The 15799-nt window shown below is 47.2% G+C and overlaps 1 protein-coding gene across 3 annotated transcripts in view; it reads right to left on the reverse strand.

Moving 5' to 3' along the window:
- The window catches only part of SVEP1 (sushi, von Willebrand factor type A, EGF and pentraxin domain containing 1), a 538231-nt gene that overhangs the window by 301926 nt on the left and 220506 nt on the right, over positions 1 to 15799 (reverse strand). For all 3 annotated transcript variants that reach the window (XM_030193745.1, XM_030193746.1, XM_030193744.1), the window contains exon 20: positions 2591 to 2682. In XM_030193745.1, the coding sequence (XP_030049605.1) occupies positions 2591 to 2682 (92 nt within the window). The remainder of the gene's footprint in view (positions 1 to 2590; positions 2683 to 15799) is intronic.

Genomic DNA, 15799 nt, shown 5'->3' on the forward strand with positions numbered 1-15799 from the left:
CGCACCTTGAGTATTGTGTTCAATTCTGGTCGCTGCATCTCAAGAAAGATATAGCAGAGTTGGAAAAGTTGCAGCGAAGGGCGACTAAAATGATAGTGGGGATGGGACGACTTCCCTATGAAGAAAGACTAAGGAGGCTAGGGCTTTTCAGCTTAGAGAAGAGATGGTTGAGGGGAGACATGATAGAAGTATATAAAATAATGAGTGGAGTGGAACAGGTGGATGTGAAGTGTCTGTTCACGCTTTCCAAAATACTAGGACTAGGAAGCATGCGATGAAACTACAGTGTAGTAAATTTAAAACAAATCGGAGAAAAATGTTCTTCACCCAACGCATAATTAAACTCTGGAATTTGCTGCCAGAGAACGTGGTGAAGGCGGTTAGCTTGGCAGAATTTAAAAAGGGGTTAGACGGTTTCCTAAAGGACAAGTCCATAAACCACTACTAAATGGACTTGGGAAAAATCCACAATTCCAGGAATAACATGTATAGAATGTTTGTACATTTGGGAAGCTGCCAGGTGCCCTTGGCCTGGATTGGCCGTTGTCGTGGACAGGATGCTGGGATCGATGGACCCTTGGTCTTTTCCCAGTGTGGCATTACTTATGTACTTTCTTCCAGTTATATCGAATGGGTACAATTAAGGTGCACAGGGGCCCTTTTTAATAAGCTGCGTTAGGTGCTTACATATGTTTAATTCAGAAAAATGGCCTAATGTGGGACACGCTAAAGTGATCCGCATTAGTTTTACCATCTGGGTGCACTAAGTGAGTGGTATTTATTTTTAAAACGTTTTGGGAGAGGGGGCATTGTCAAGGGTGGAGAATGAGTGTGAAAGCGCTATTCAGCTAGCATGCTGGCCGAGCGTGCTAACTGAATAATGCTGACTTCACGCAGGAGCCCTTAATGCCTCCTCAACAGGAGGCAGTAAGATCTCATGCATCAATTTTTTTTTAATGACCACACATTTACAGTCACACTGGAAATAGAATTAGCATATGGGAAAGACCCACGCAAGGTGTGCTAAGCCAATTTACTACAGCAGATTAGTAAAAGGGCTCCATATTGAAGACAAGCAAAATTGATCTCTTTCAATTAACGGATGAAATTTTCAATAAAACATTGAAGATTTTTCCAAGAAAAATGGTGGCTTCTAGCAAGCAAGCTTCTTCGTTTTAATGGGTAATATCGTCCTTACAAACTAGATACTCAGAGGGGTAGTGAAAGTACGGGAAACAAATTTAGGTGACAGCCCTGGATATTACAAAGTGGTTTCTTTCTTGAACCTACATAACAAGTATTTATCTTTCAGTTTCTATTTCTCAATCCATGTTTTTATGACACATAAAGCGACTTGGAATCTGGTTAAAATGGCTAAATTGTCTACTGAGGCTACTATACTCTGTTGGTTGTGTAAATCTGAGACAGGTATGTTACCACATATGTTGTTTTATTATTCTAATATAACTCCATATTGGAAAGAAGTTTGGATATGTATCTGTAAACAATGCTAACATTCAAAATCTTATAAAATGCTTATCTGGAAATCTATTGGAATTCAAACTAAACTAGCTAAGGACTAAGCTTATACTTTGACTTTCCTCCTTATACTAGCTATTAAAGAGATCTTTATAAAAGATAACTTTGTGTTAATTTTTAATTGTAGGTGGAACCTAACATCAGCATAACAGGATTGATGTCCAACATGTTAATCATCTCTTCCCAACAGAAAGAAACGGACACCAATGACTCCGTTTATTAACAGTCCATCACTGTAATTTGTTTCATACAGTCTGAATTTTTGGTTGTACTTGGTTACTGTAAATATGCAAATGAAAATGTATAATAAAGATAATTTGAAAAAAATAAATAATGCTATAGGGAGCAGCCTAGCTTTAGGTGGCAGGAAGGTATGTAAATGACAGTATTCTGGTCATTTGCACATGTAAATGACCTCTTATAGAATAGTGACTAGTGGAAAAGTACATGCCATGCTTTGATGGCACATACTTTACCAGTGGGCTTGTGCATGGGTGAACTTTGGAGCAGAGCATACATGTATGTGCATACATTATAGAATAGTATGTAAAATTTATGTGCATTCATGCATACATCTACATACTGGTGTAAGTGGTCACTCATAGATATATGCATGTTCTCTGCCTCTAGTGTCAACTTTTCTTTATAGAATAGGCTTACCTACAGTAGCTATCCTGTTATAGAATTATTCCCTTAGTGCTTTCAACCGTCCATTCAAATTCTGCATCACTTAAGATGCTACAGCATCATGTAGGCCATACATTTCAGAATTTTATTTCATTATGAAAGAAGGCCTTGATTTACTAGCTGCTTCTGTTCCCAATATAGTGATACAAATTCCCATTTTATTGGATCTGCAGACATAACTTTAATCAAACGAATAAGAACTGGCAGGTCTTACTTGCTCTGGCTTCAGGAAAGGCCAAATTACTGCGATCAGATTAAGGTAATTTGCTGGGCACTTAATATTGACATAATGTATCGTCATCACATCTGAATTCACTTCTAGACCATTAAAGACAACATTAATAAAAAGACATTTTGCTCTTGCCTGGCTGCTGACTTCGTACTGCTGTCTGATATTTTCAGGGGCAACAGGAATCCTTACACCTTCCTCTGCTGCTGAAAAACTAGAGCCAAAACCTTGAAACAATTAAGAGGAAAAAAAATTAGGTTAAATCATTATGTTCTGATAACAACTGATATATCCATTCAGGAAACAAGATGGTATCATGGAGGGAAGTGTTCTGTACAGTGTGAGAGAAAACTAGGATATGCCATTCAGCTGGAGCAAACAGTTCCTATGTGCCTGTGCTCATTATCCAGCACTCAAGTGTGAGAGAAAAACAACCACTTGCCAAGAAAAAAAAAAAAAGGAAACTTGCACTTTTGGTACTATTTAGGATTTCCAACTGGTTTCATTTTTTTCAGGGCAAGTGGATCCACTTTTACCTCCACTGCATGCAGGGCTTATTGTTCTAATTTCCTTATTGCACTCCCTAATAAAAGCAAGACTGAAAGACGCAGAATGCAGGAGGTTAAAACCAGGACTGGATCAGCCTATCCTAGAAACCTGAATGGAGCAATCTTCACAAGCCATTTAACTTGGGTAAACTGGCTGACCGCTTCAGAAAAAGTATGCGAATAGTTGATCTATACATGCCCATTTAATTTTCAAAGTTAGGTCAGGGGAGGCAACAACGTATGCAATTTTGCATTTTTAGAACATTTGTTGTTTTCCATTGAAAAAGTACCTGCCCAAAAAGAATGTGCAAATTTGCTCAGGTACATTTTTGCTAGGCAATTTTCAAAGGATAACTATGCTTATTGTATTTTCCCTTTAAGAACTGGTGCAAAGTCCATAAGTAAAAGTAACTACAGACATTTCAAGTATATGGGCTTTTTTCAAATTGCCCTAGCAATTTTTTTTAAATGTACTTTCCAGTAACACACAAGCTTGCATAAAATATCACAAATTAGCAAAGTTATTTATCGTAACTGGATTCTGTGTAGATAGAAGGATAAATCAGACATGCAGGTGAGGTGACATCTCACTGGTACCAGGATGAAAAAATTCTCTCAGAACTCTGAGAGAACTAGAAAAACGTTTTGAGCATGCATGTACCTTCCAATGCATCATGTCTTTGCTGAGATACCTCAATTTGTCCATAGCTTAACATCAACTGCCTGGGAAGTGCAAGGGACTGTTTGTCTGATAAACTTACTCTTTACAGATAATGCCTGTTACAGATAAAGCAGGATGAATAAGATACACAAGTAATTTCTCTCTAGCTTAGGCATGCCTTAGTATTGTTCATCCATGAAGAACAAAAACAAACTTTTGAAAAAGAGGCTAATGGAGGCAGATTAGGTAGATTAGAAGCAACCTGAAATCTCAGCTCATCTGAGAGAGCTGACGCTATCTAAGCAAAAAGACCTTTTAATACTACTTGTCCTGAAACACTGATCTTGAAATATGATCCATGCAATAATGTAATGTAAAGGTGTGAAGGACCACATGGGGACTCTACAAATGTCTTTTATAGACTTAAATGGACTACAGATACAGACATAGGTCTGAGCTGATGCACTTTTCTCTTGTCTTATTTGGAAAGTCCAGCTTTCTGGTAACAAAATGATATACAATCCACTTAACAATTGGATATAGTTCTTTGGGAGTGTAGAAATATGCTGTCCCTTGCTCTCAGTGAAATATAGGCCAATGGGCTCAGGCTAAGAACTAGGCCTGTAAAAATCAAAGATCATCTCTGATGCAGATACATTTCACTGCAGCAAATGCTAAAATGAGGTAATTGGGAGCAGATAGAGGGAGGAGGGAATCTGCTCTGTAAACAATAAGGGGACCGGCACCTGCAAGAAGTCATGAGCGAAGATGTTTTGGCTAATGGAAGATAGCAATAGGTCAGGTGCAAGTAGGATGAGAAAATCCAAAAGGGGGGCTAGAGGAAGGCTTGGGAACATGTGAAGTCATTCTTATCAACTGATAAGGGCCAAAGAGTTCTGGTGAGAAAGCTAGGGTCCATTGGAATGAATAGAGCCAGAAGGGTATAAAAAGGGCAGTCTGAAGGGTATCAGGGCAGAAGGCTGAAGAGAAAGGACAGACTGCACCTGCTGTGTGAAGTGTTGTCCCATCATGTTCCAGAGATGAACGCCTAATTGCCTGTACTACTTTGGGTGAGATGGTTTAAAGCGAATGCTACATACCTGTAGAAGGTATTCTCCGAGGACAGCAGGCTGATTGTTCTCACTGATGGGTGACGTCCACGGCAGCCCCTCCAATCGGAAACTTCACTAGCAAAGTCCTTTGCTAGCCCTCGCGCGCCCGCGCGCACCGCGCATGCGCGGCCGTCTTCCCGCCCGAAACCGGCTCGAGCCGGCCAGTCCAGTATGTAGCAAGACAATACACTTCAAGGGAAGACACAACTCCAAAGGGGAGGCGGGCGGGTTTGTGAGAACAATCAGCCTGCTGTCCTCGGAGAATACCTTCTACAGGTATGTAGCATTCGCTTTCTCCGAGGACAAGCAGGCTGCTTGTTCTCACTGATGGGGTATCCCTAGCCCCCAGGCTCACTCAAAACAACAACATTGGTCAATTGGGCCTCGCAACGGCGAGGACATAACTGAGATTGACCTAAAAAATTTACCAACTAACTGAGAGTGTAGCCTGGAACAGAACAAACAGGGCCCTCGGGGGGTGGAGTTGGATCCTAAAGCCCAAACAGGTTCTGAAGAACTGACTGCCCGAACCGACTGTCACGTCGGGTATCCTGCTGCAGGCAGTAATGAGATGTGAATGTGTGGACAGATGACCACGTCGCAGCTTTGCAAATTTCCTCCATGGTGGCTGACTTCAAGTGGGCTACCGACGCTGCCATGGCTCTAACATTATGAGCCGTGACATGACCCTCAAGAGCCAGCCCAGCCTGGGCGTAAGTGAAGGAAATGCAATCTGCTAGCCAATTGGATATGGTGCGTTTCCCTACAGCCACTCCCCTCTTGTTGGGATCAAAAGAAACAAACAATTGGGCGGACTGTCTGTGGGGCTGTGTCCGCTCCAGATAGAAGGCCAATGCTCTCTTGCAGTCCAATGTGTGCAGCTGACGTTCAGCAGGGCAGGAATGAGGACGGGGAAAGAATGTTGGCAAGACAATTGACTGGTTCAGATGGAACTCCGACACAACCTTTGGCAGAAACTTAGGGTGAGTGCGGAGGACTACTCTGTTGTGATGAAATTTGGTGTAAGGGGCCTGGGCTACCAGGGCCTGAAGCTCACTGACTCTACGAGCCGAGGTAACTGCCACCAAGAAAATGACCTTCCAGGTCAAGTACTTCGGATGGCAGGAATTCAGTGGCTCGAAAGGAGGTTTCATCAGCTGGGTGAGAACGACATTGAGATCCCATGACACTGTAGGAGGCTTGACAGGGGGCTTTGACAAAAGCAAACCTCTCATGAAGCGAACAACTAAAGGCTGTCCTGAGATCGGCTTACCTTCCACTTGGTAATGGTATGCACTGATTGCACTAAGGTGAACCCTTACGGAGTTGGTCTTCAGACCAGACTCAGACAAGTGGAGAAGGTATTCAAGCAGGGTCTGTGTAGGACAAGAGCGAGGATCTAGGGCCTTGCTGTCACACCAGACGGCAAACCTCCTCCAATGAAAGAAGTAACTTCTCTTAGTGGAGTCTTTCCTGGAAGCAAGCAAGATGCGGGAGACACCCTCTGGCAGACCCAAAGAGGCAAAGTCTACGCCCTCAACATCCAGGCCGTGAGAGCCAGGGACTGGAGGTTGGGATGCAGAAGAGCCCCTTCGTCCTGCGTGATGAGGGTCGGAAAACACTCCAATCTCCACGGTTCTTCGGAGGATAACTCCAGAAGAAGAGGGAACCAGATCTGACGCGGCCAAAAGGGAGCAATCAGAATCATGGTGCCTCGGTCTTGCTTGAGTTTCAACAAAGTCTTCCCCACCAGAGGAATGGGAGGATAAGCATACAGCAGACCTTCCCCCCAATCCAGGAGGAAGGCATCCGACGCCAGTCTGCCGTGGGCCTGAAGCCTGGAACAGAACTGAGGGACCTTGTGGTTCACTTGAGATGCGAAGAGATCCACCAGGGGGGTGCCCCACGCCTGGAAGATCTGTCGCACCACACGGGAATTGAGCGACCACTCGTGAGGTTGCATAATCCTGCTCAACCTGTCGGCCAGACTGTTGTTTACGCCTGCCAGGTATGTGGCTTGGAGCACCATGCCTTGACGGCGAGCCCAGAGCCACATGCTGACGGCTTCCTGACACAGGGGGCGAGATCCGGTGCCCCCCTGCTTGTTGACATAGTACATGGCAACCTGATTGTCTGTCTGAATTTGGATAATTTGGTGGGACAGCCGATCTCTGAAAGCCTTCAGAGCGTTCCAGATCGCTCGCAACTCCAGAAGATTGATCTGTAGATCGCTTTCTTGGAGGGACCACCTTCCTTGGGTGTGAAGCCCATCGACATGGGCTCCCCATCCCAGGAGAGACGCATCCGTGGTCAGCACTTTTTGAGGCTGAGGAATTTGGAAGGGGCGTCCCAGAGTCAAATTGGAGCAAATCGTCCACCAATACAGGGATTCGAGAAAACTCGTGGACAGGTGGATCACGTCCTCTAGACCCCCGGCGGCCTGATACCACTGGGAGGCTAGGGTCCATTGAGCAGATCTCATGTGAAGGCGGGCCATGGGAGTCACATGAACTGTGGAAGCCATGTGGCCCAGCAATCTCAACATCTGCCGAGCTGTGATCTGCTGGGACGCTCGCACCCGCGAGACGAGGGACAACAAGTTGTTGGCCCTCGCCTCTGGGAGATAGGCGCGAGCCGTCCGAGAATCCAGCAGGGCTCCGATGAATTCGAGTTTCTGCACTGGGAGAAGATGGGACTTTGGGTAATTTATCACAAACCCCAGTAGCTCCAGGAGGCGAATAGTCATCTGCATGGACTGCAGGGCTCCTGCCTCGGATGTGTTCTTCACCAGCCAATCGTCGAGATATGGGAACACGTGCACCCCCAGCCTGCGAAGCGCCGCTGCTACCACAGCTAGGCACTTTGTGAACACCCTGGGCGCAGAGGCGAGCCCAAAGGGTAGCACACAGTACTGGAAGTGGCGTGCGCCCAGCTGAAATCGCAGATACTGTCTGTGAGCTGGCAGTATCGGGATGTGTGTGTAGGCCTCCTTCAAGTCCAGAGAGCATAGCCAATCGTTTTGCTGAATCATGGGGAGAAGGGTGCCCAGGGAAAGCATCCTGAACTTTTCTTTTACGAGATATTTGTTCAGGGCCCTTAGGTCTAGGATGGGACGCATCCCCCCTGTTTTCTTTTCCACAAGGAAGTACCTGGAATAGAACCCCAGCCCTTCTTGCCCGGATGGCACGGGCTCGACCGCATTGGCGCTGAGAAGGGCGGAGAGTTCCTCTGCAAGTACCTGCTTGTGCTGGAAGCTGTAGGACTGAGCTCCCGGTGGACAATTTGGAGGTTGAGAGGCCAAATTGAGGGTGTATCCTTGCCGGACTATTTGGAGAACCCACTGATCGGAGGTTATAAGAGGCCACCTTTGGTGAAAAGCTTTCAACCTCCCTCCGACAGGCAGGTCGCCCGGCACTGACACTTGGATGTCGGCTATGCTCTGCTGGAGCCAGTCAAAAGCTCGCCCCTTGCTTTTGCTGGGGAGCCGCGGGGCCTTGCTGATTCGCACGCTGCTGACGAGAGCGAGCGCGCTGGGGCTTAGCCTGGGCCGCAGGCTGTCGGGAAGGAGGATTGTACCTACGCTTGCCAGAAGTATAGGGAACAGTCTTCCTTCCCCCGAAAAATCGTCTACCTGTAGAGGTAGAAGCTGAAGGCTGCCGGCGGGCGAACTTGTCGAATGCGGTGTCCCGCTGGTGGAGAGACTCTACCACCTGCTCGACTTTTTCGCCAAAAATGTTATCCGCACGGCAAGGCAAGTCCGTAATCCGCTGCTGGATTCTATTCTCCAGGTCGGCGGCACGCAGCCATGAGAGCCTGCGCATCACCACACCTTGAGCAGCGGCCCTGGACGCAACATCAAAAGTGTCATAAACTCCTCTGGCCAGGAATTTTCTGCACGCCTTCAGCTGCCTGACCACCTCCTGAAAAGGCTTGGCTTGCTCAGGGGGAAGAGCATCAACCAAGCCCGCCAACTGCCGCACATTATTCCGCATGTGTATGCTCGTGTAGAGCTGGTAAGACTGGATCTTGGACACGAGCATAGAGGAATGGTAGGCCTTCCTCCCAAAGGAGTCTAAGGTTCTAGCGTCCTTGCCCGGGGGCGCCGAAGCATGTTCCCTAGAACTCTTAGCCTTCTTTAGGGCCAAATCCACAACTCCAGAGTCATGAGGCAACTGAGTGCGCATCAGCTCTGGGTCCCCATGGATCCGGTACTGGGACTCGATCTTCTTGGGAATGTGGGGATTAGTTAATGGTTTGGTCCAGTTCGCAAGCAATGTCTTCTTCAGGACATGGTGCAAGGGAACAGTGGACGCTTCCTTAGGTGGAGAAGGATAGTCCAGGAGCTCAAACATTTCAGCCCTGGGCTCGTCCTCCACAACCACCGGGAAGGGGATGGCCGTAGACATCTCCCGGACAAAGGAGGCAAAAGACAGACTCTCGGGAGGAGAAAGCTGTCTCTCAGGAGAGGGAGTGGGATCAGACGGAAGACCCCCAGACTCCTCGTCAGAGAAATATCTGGGATCTTCCTCTTCCTCCCACGAGGCCTCACCCTCGGTGTCAGACACAAGTTCACGGACCTGTGTCTGCAACCTCGCCCTGCTCGACTCCGTGGAACCCCGTCCACGATGGGGGCGTCGAGAGGTAGACTCCCTCGCCCGCATCGGCGAAGCTCCCTCCGCCGACGTAGTCGGGGAGCCTTCCTGGGAGGTGGCCGCGGTCGGTACCGCACGCGGTACCGACGTCGGGGACCTCAACCTGGGCGATGGGCCAGCCGGCGCCACGCTCGACGGTACCGGTGGCGCAAGCACCGCCGGTACCGGAGGGGTAGGGCGCAACAGCTCTCCCAGAATCTCTGGGAGAACGGCCCGGAGGCTCTCGTTTAGAGCGGCTGCAGAGAAAGGCTGAGAGGTCGATGCAGGCGTCGACGTCAGTACCTGTTCCGGGCGTGGAGGCTGTTCCGGGCTGTCCAGAGCGGAGCGCATCGACACCTCCTGCACAGAGGGTGAGCGGTCCTCTCGGTGCCGATGCCTGCTGGGTGCCGAATCCCTCGGCGACCCAGAGCTCTCGGTGCCGACACGGGGAGGAGACCGGTGTCGATGCTTCTTCGATTTCTTCCGAAGCATGTCACCGGAGCTCCCCGGCACCGACGAGGAGGACGTCGAATCCACCCGTCGCTTCCTCGGGGCCGAGACTGAAGAAGGTCGATCTCGGGGGGGCTGTACCGCAGGAGCCCTCAGGGTAGGCGGAGACCCACCCGAGGGCTCACCGCCACCAGCAGGGGAATGGACAGCCCTCACCTGCACTCCACCCGATGCACCACCGTCCGACGACATCAGCAGACGAGGTCCTGGTACCACCGACGTCGATGCAGCTATCCGATGTCTCGGCGCCGATGCAGAGGCCCGATGCCTCGATGCACTCGATGCAGGGGCGGCCGAGGAAGATGGTCTGGACGCTGACGACGTCGATGCACTCGAAGATCCCGGTGCCGATGCCGACGAAGAGCCCGAGAACAACACGTTCCACTGGGCTAGTCTCGCTACCTGAGTCCGCCTTTGAAGCAGGGAACACAGACTGCAGTTCTGAGGGCGGTGCTCGGCCCCCAGACACTGAAGACACGACGAGTGTCGATCAGTGAGCGAGATAACCCGGGCGCACTGGGTGCACTTCTTGAAGCCGCTGGAAGGCTTCGATGTCATGGGCGGAAAAATCACGCCGGCGAAATCAAAAGCCGAAATGGCGAAATTTGAAGCACCAAATTTAGAGGGAGAAAAATCTCGACCGAGGCCGAAAAGAGGCCTACCCCGACGACGAAAGAAAACTTACCGGGGCGAAAAAGCTGGAAGTACGGGGAGGATTTACACGAAACCCGGCGGGGGGTTTCCGGAGCACTTCCCGACTAGGACAAAGCTTTCCCGAAGGAAAAAAACACGTTCAAACAAATTGGACGCGCGAGGTCGACTTTCCGGGGCTCGACACGGCGAAAACACGACCGTACCGAGTGCGGACAAAAGAAGACTGGCCGGCTCGAGCCGGTTTCGGGCGGGAAGACGGCCGCGCATGCGCGGTGCGCGCGGGCGCGCGAGGGCTAGCAAAGGACTTTGCTAGTGAAGTTTCCGATTGGAGGGGCTGCCGTGGACGTCACCCATCAGTGAGAACAAGCAGCCTGCTTGTCCTCGGAGAATAAAGACTACATTATTATATCCACTAAATCCTGGGTGTCTTACTGATCATGTAGCTTGTTAGTTCTCAGATTGTGTAAAGCAGTCATGAGCAAATACAAGGACAGAGTAATTAAGTATTTTAAGGGAATATCCAATCCTTTTCAGGGTAGTAGAAATCCCATTGCTTCCACTGCCCAAACCGTTCTGACAGACCCAATTATATTCAGGAGGCAAACAGTCTCAGCCACTTTGGATCATGCAATATAATACATTGTATAGATTTTCTATAAGTTTTTGACATTTTAGATAAAATACAAGGACTTTCTCTCCTTGATAAGAATGGGGTATAGGCTAGAAGACAGAAAATTTACTGATTGATTGAGATGAAAGGGCAATACTACCTTTGGAAGAAATTTAAGATAGGTTTTTAGTGTAAGCATGTTGAAGAAGAACTGCATGTAAGGTGGGTGTCACATAAGTCCTTGAAGCCCAATAATTCTTCTCTTAAGTACGTAAGTATTGCCATACTGGGACAGACCAAAGGTCCACCAAGCCCAGCATCCTGTTTCCATCAGTGGCAAATCCAGGTTACAAATACCTGCAAAGATCCCAAAAAAGTACAAAACATTTTATGCTGCTTATCCCAGACATAAGAAGAGGATTTTTCCCTAGTCCATTTTAATAATGGTCTATGGACTTGTCCTTTAGGAAGCCGTCCAAACCTTTTTTAAACTCCGCTAAGCTAACCGCCTTTACCACATGCTCTTGCAACGAATTCCAGAGTTTAATTACACATTGAGTGAAGAAAACTTTTCTCCTATTCGTTTTAAATTTACTACTTTGAAATCAAGGACTGCTTTATGGAGCAGCTGGTTCAGGAGCCCACAAGAGGAGGAACAATTCCAGACCTAGTCCATAATGGAGCGCATGATCTGGTACAGGAGGTAAAGATGCTGGGGCCTTTTCATAACAGTGATCATAACATGATCAGATTTGATATAAGCTCTGGAGTAACTACACACAGGAAATCCAATACGTTAGAATTTAACTTTAAAAAAGAAGAATATGATAAAATGAGAAGAACGGTGAAAACAAAACTCAGAGGAGCAGCTGCAAAGCTAATTTACATCAGGTGTGGATGCTGTTCAAAAATAACATCCTGGAAGCCCATGCCAAATATATTCCATTTATGAAAAAAGGAGAAAGGAACACCAAACGACAGGTAGTATAGTTAAAAAGTGAGGTAAAGGACGCTATTTGAGCTAAAAGAAAATCCTTTAAAATACGGAAAAAGGATCTGACTAAAAATAATAGGAAACAGCATAAGGAATGGCAAGTCAAATGCAAAGCACTGATAAGGAAGGCAAAGAGAGACTTTGAAAAGAAGATTGCGTTGGAGGTAAAACATGTGGATGGGCATAATCAAAAGGGACATCCAAGTTTTGATGAGGACGTCCTTGCAAAACGTCCCCCATCCAGGGACAGGGAAACCCGTATTTTCGAAACAAGATGGACGACCATCTTTCATTTCGATAATATGGTCAGGGACGCCCAAATCCTGAAACTTGGTCGTCCTTAGAGATGGTCGTCCCTAGACTTGGTTGTTTCTGATTTTCGGCGATAATGGAAACCAAGGACGTCCATTTCAGAAACGACCAAATGCAAGCCATTTGGTCGTGGGAGGAGCCAGCATTTGTAGTGCACTGGTTCCCCTCACATGCCAGGGGGCACTACAGTGGACTTCATAAATTGCTCCCAGGTACATAGCTCCCTTACCTTGTGTGCTGAGCCCCCCAAAACCCACTACCCATAACTGTACACCATTACCTTAGCGCTTTTGGGTGAAGGGGGCACCTAGATGTGGGTACAGTGGGTTTGTGGTGGGTTTTGGAGGGCTCGCTGTTTCCTCCACAAACATAACAGGTAGGGGGGATGGGCCTGGGTCTGCCTGCCTGAAGTGCACTGCAGTACCCACTAAAATTGCTCCAGGGACCTGCATACTGCTGTAATGGACCTGAGTATGACATCTGAGGCTGGCAATCAATATTTTTAAAGATGTTTTTTTGAGGGTGGGAGGGGTAGTGACCACTTGGGAAGTAAGGGGAGGCCATCCCCGATTCTCTCCGGTGGTCATCTGGTCATTTCAGGCACCTTTTTGTGCTTTGGTCATAAGAAAAACATGACCAGGTAGTCATCCAAGTGTTCGTCAGGGACATCCTTGATTCTTTCGATTATGGGTCAAGGACGTCCTAGTGTTAGGCACGCCCATGTCCCGCCTTCGCTACGCCTCCGATAAGCCCCCTTGAACTTTGGCCGTCCCTGTGACGGACAGCAGTTGGGGACGTCCAAAATCAGCTTTCGATTATGCCGATTTGGATGACCCTGTGAGAAGGGTGTCCATCTTCTGATCTATGTCAAAAGATGGGCGTCCTTCTCTTTCGAAAATGAGCCCAATTACAAAAACTTTTTTTGGTATATTAAAAGCAATAAGCTGGCGAAAGAAACAGTTGGGCCGCTAGATGACTGGGGGGGGGGGGGGGGGGGGGGGGGGGGGTGGTAAAAGGTGCCCTCAGGGAAGACAAGGCCATAGCAGAGAGATTAAATTAATTCTTTGCTTCAGTCTTCAATGAGGAAGATATAGGAGAGATACCAATGCCAGAAATAGTATTCAATGCTGACAAGTCAGAGAAACTGAATCAAATCTCTGTAAACCCGGAAGATGAAACGGGGCAATTTGACAAATTGAAGAGTAGCAAATTGCCTGGACCAGATGGTATACATCCCAGAGTATTCATAGAACTGAAAAATGAACTTGTAGAGCTATTGTTAGTAATATGTAATTTCTCATTAAAATCAAGCATGGTAAAGTAAGAATGGAGGGTGGCTAACGTAACACCAATTTTTTTTTTAAGGGTTCCAGAGGTGATCCGGGAAATTACAGACCGGTGAGCCTGACGTTGGTGCCGGGCAAAATAGTAGAGACTGTTATAAAGAACAAAATTTCAGAGCATATACATAAGCATGGATTAATGAGACAAAGCCAACATGGGTTTAGTGAAGAGAAATTTTGCCTCACCAATCTACTACCTTTCTTTGAAGGGGTGAACAAACATGTGGATAAAGGTGAGCCGGTCGATATTGTGTATCTGGATTTTCAAAAGGCATTTGACAAAGTACCTCATGAAAGACTCCAGAGGAAACTGGAGAGTCATGGGATAGGAGGTAGTGTTCTATTGTGGATTAAAACTGGTTAAAGGATAAAGAACAGAGAGTAGGGTTAAATGGTCAGTATTCTCAATGGAGAAGGGTACATAGTGGGATTCTGCAGGGGTCTGTGCTGAGGACCGATGCTTTTTAACATATTTATAAATGATCTAGATATGGGAATAACTAGTGAGGTAATTAAATTTGATGACGACACAAAGTTATTCAAAGTTGTTAAATCACAAGAGGATTGTGAAAAATTGCAAACCTCAAGAGACTGGGAGACTGGGCATCCAAATGGCAGAAGATGTTTAATGTGAGCAAGTGCAAAGTGATGCATGTGGGAAAGAGGAACCCGAAATATAGCTATGTGATGCAAGGTTCCACATTAGGAGTCACCGACCAGGAAAAGGATCTAGGTGTCATTGTTGACGATACGTTAAAACCGTCTGAGCAGTGTGCAGCGGTGGCGAAGAAAGCAAATAGAATGTTAGGTATTATTAGGAAAGGAATGGACAACAATAATCAGGATGTTATAATGCCTTTGTATCACTCCATGGTGCAACCGCACCTTGAATACTGTGTGCGATTCTGGTCACCGCATCTCAAAAAAAATATAGTGGAATTGGAAAAGGTACAGGGAAGGGCTACGAAAATGTAAACGGAATGGGATGACTTCCCTATGAGGAAAGGCTGAAGCGGCTAGGCCTCTTCAGCTTGGAGAAAAGATGGCTTAGAGGAGATATGATAGACATATATAAAATAAAGCGTGGAGTGGAACGGGTAGACATGAATCACTTGTTTACTCTTTCCAAAAATGACTGCAGCACTGGTCCAAAAAGATGACTTTGGAGCAGAGGTTCCAATACAATCTGGGCCCCTGCAAGTTCTGCTTAGCAACCAGCTTTCAGTCTCACAGAAGGCCAACCTAGAGCAGTGTGCCAGGCCGAACCCACCTTGCAACTCATGATATTATCACCAAGCCGGAAGTGGTAGTCCAGCAACAACCCTATCAGATCCCTGAGGCCCGGCAGTAAGCCGTGGCAAAAGAGGTTGTTGAGATGTTGGAACTGGGTGCCATCGAGAAGTCAACCAGTAATTGTTCATCTCCCATTGTGCTGATACCAAAAAAGGTGGGAGCATCCAGTTTTGTGTTGATTTTCAGAAGGTGAATGTTGCCTCTAAACTAGAGGCCTATACAATGCCAATAATAGATGAACTTATCGAGCAACTGGGAGGAGCCCAATTCATATCAACCCTGGACCTGACCAAGGAATATTGGTAGGTACCCCTCACTTTGGCTGCTAAGGGTTTGTTCCAGTTCACAGTGTTGCTGTTTGACCTTCATGGAGCTCCAGCTACCTTTCAATGTCTCATGGACTGCCTTCTTAAACTGCATGGTGACTTTGTGGCTGCTTACTTAGACAACATTGTCATCTACAGCAAGGCTTGGAGGACCCATCTTATCCAGGTAGAAGCAGTACTGGATAGTCTATGGACCTCTGGGCTAACCATGAATCCTAAAAAGTGCTTCTTGGGAGGACAAGAAGTCAAATACCTGATGTACTCGGTCAGGAAAGGAAAAGTGAGACCCCAGATCTAGAAGGTAGAGTCAATCACCCATATACCGGTACTCCGGATGAAGAAACAGATGC

The sequence above is a fragment of the Microcaecilia unicolor genome, chromosome 2 (assembly GCF_901765095.1).
Source record: "Microcaecilia unicolor chromosome 2, aMicUni1.1, whole genome shotgun sequence".
Classification (NCBI taxonomy): Eukaryota; Metazoa; Chordata; class Amphibia; order Gymnophiona; family Siphonopidae; genus Microcaecilia; species Microcaecilia unicolor.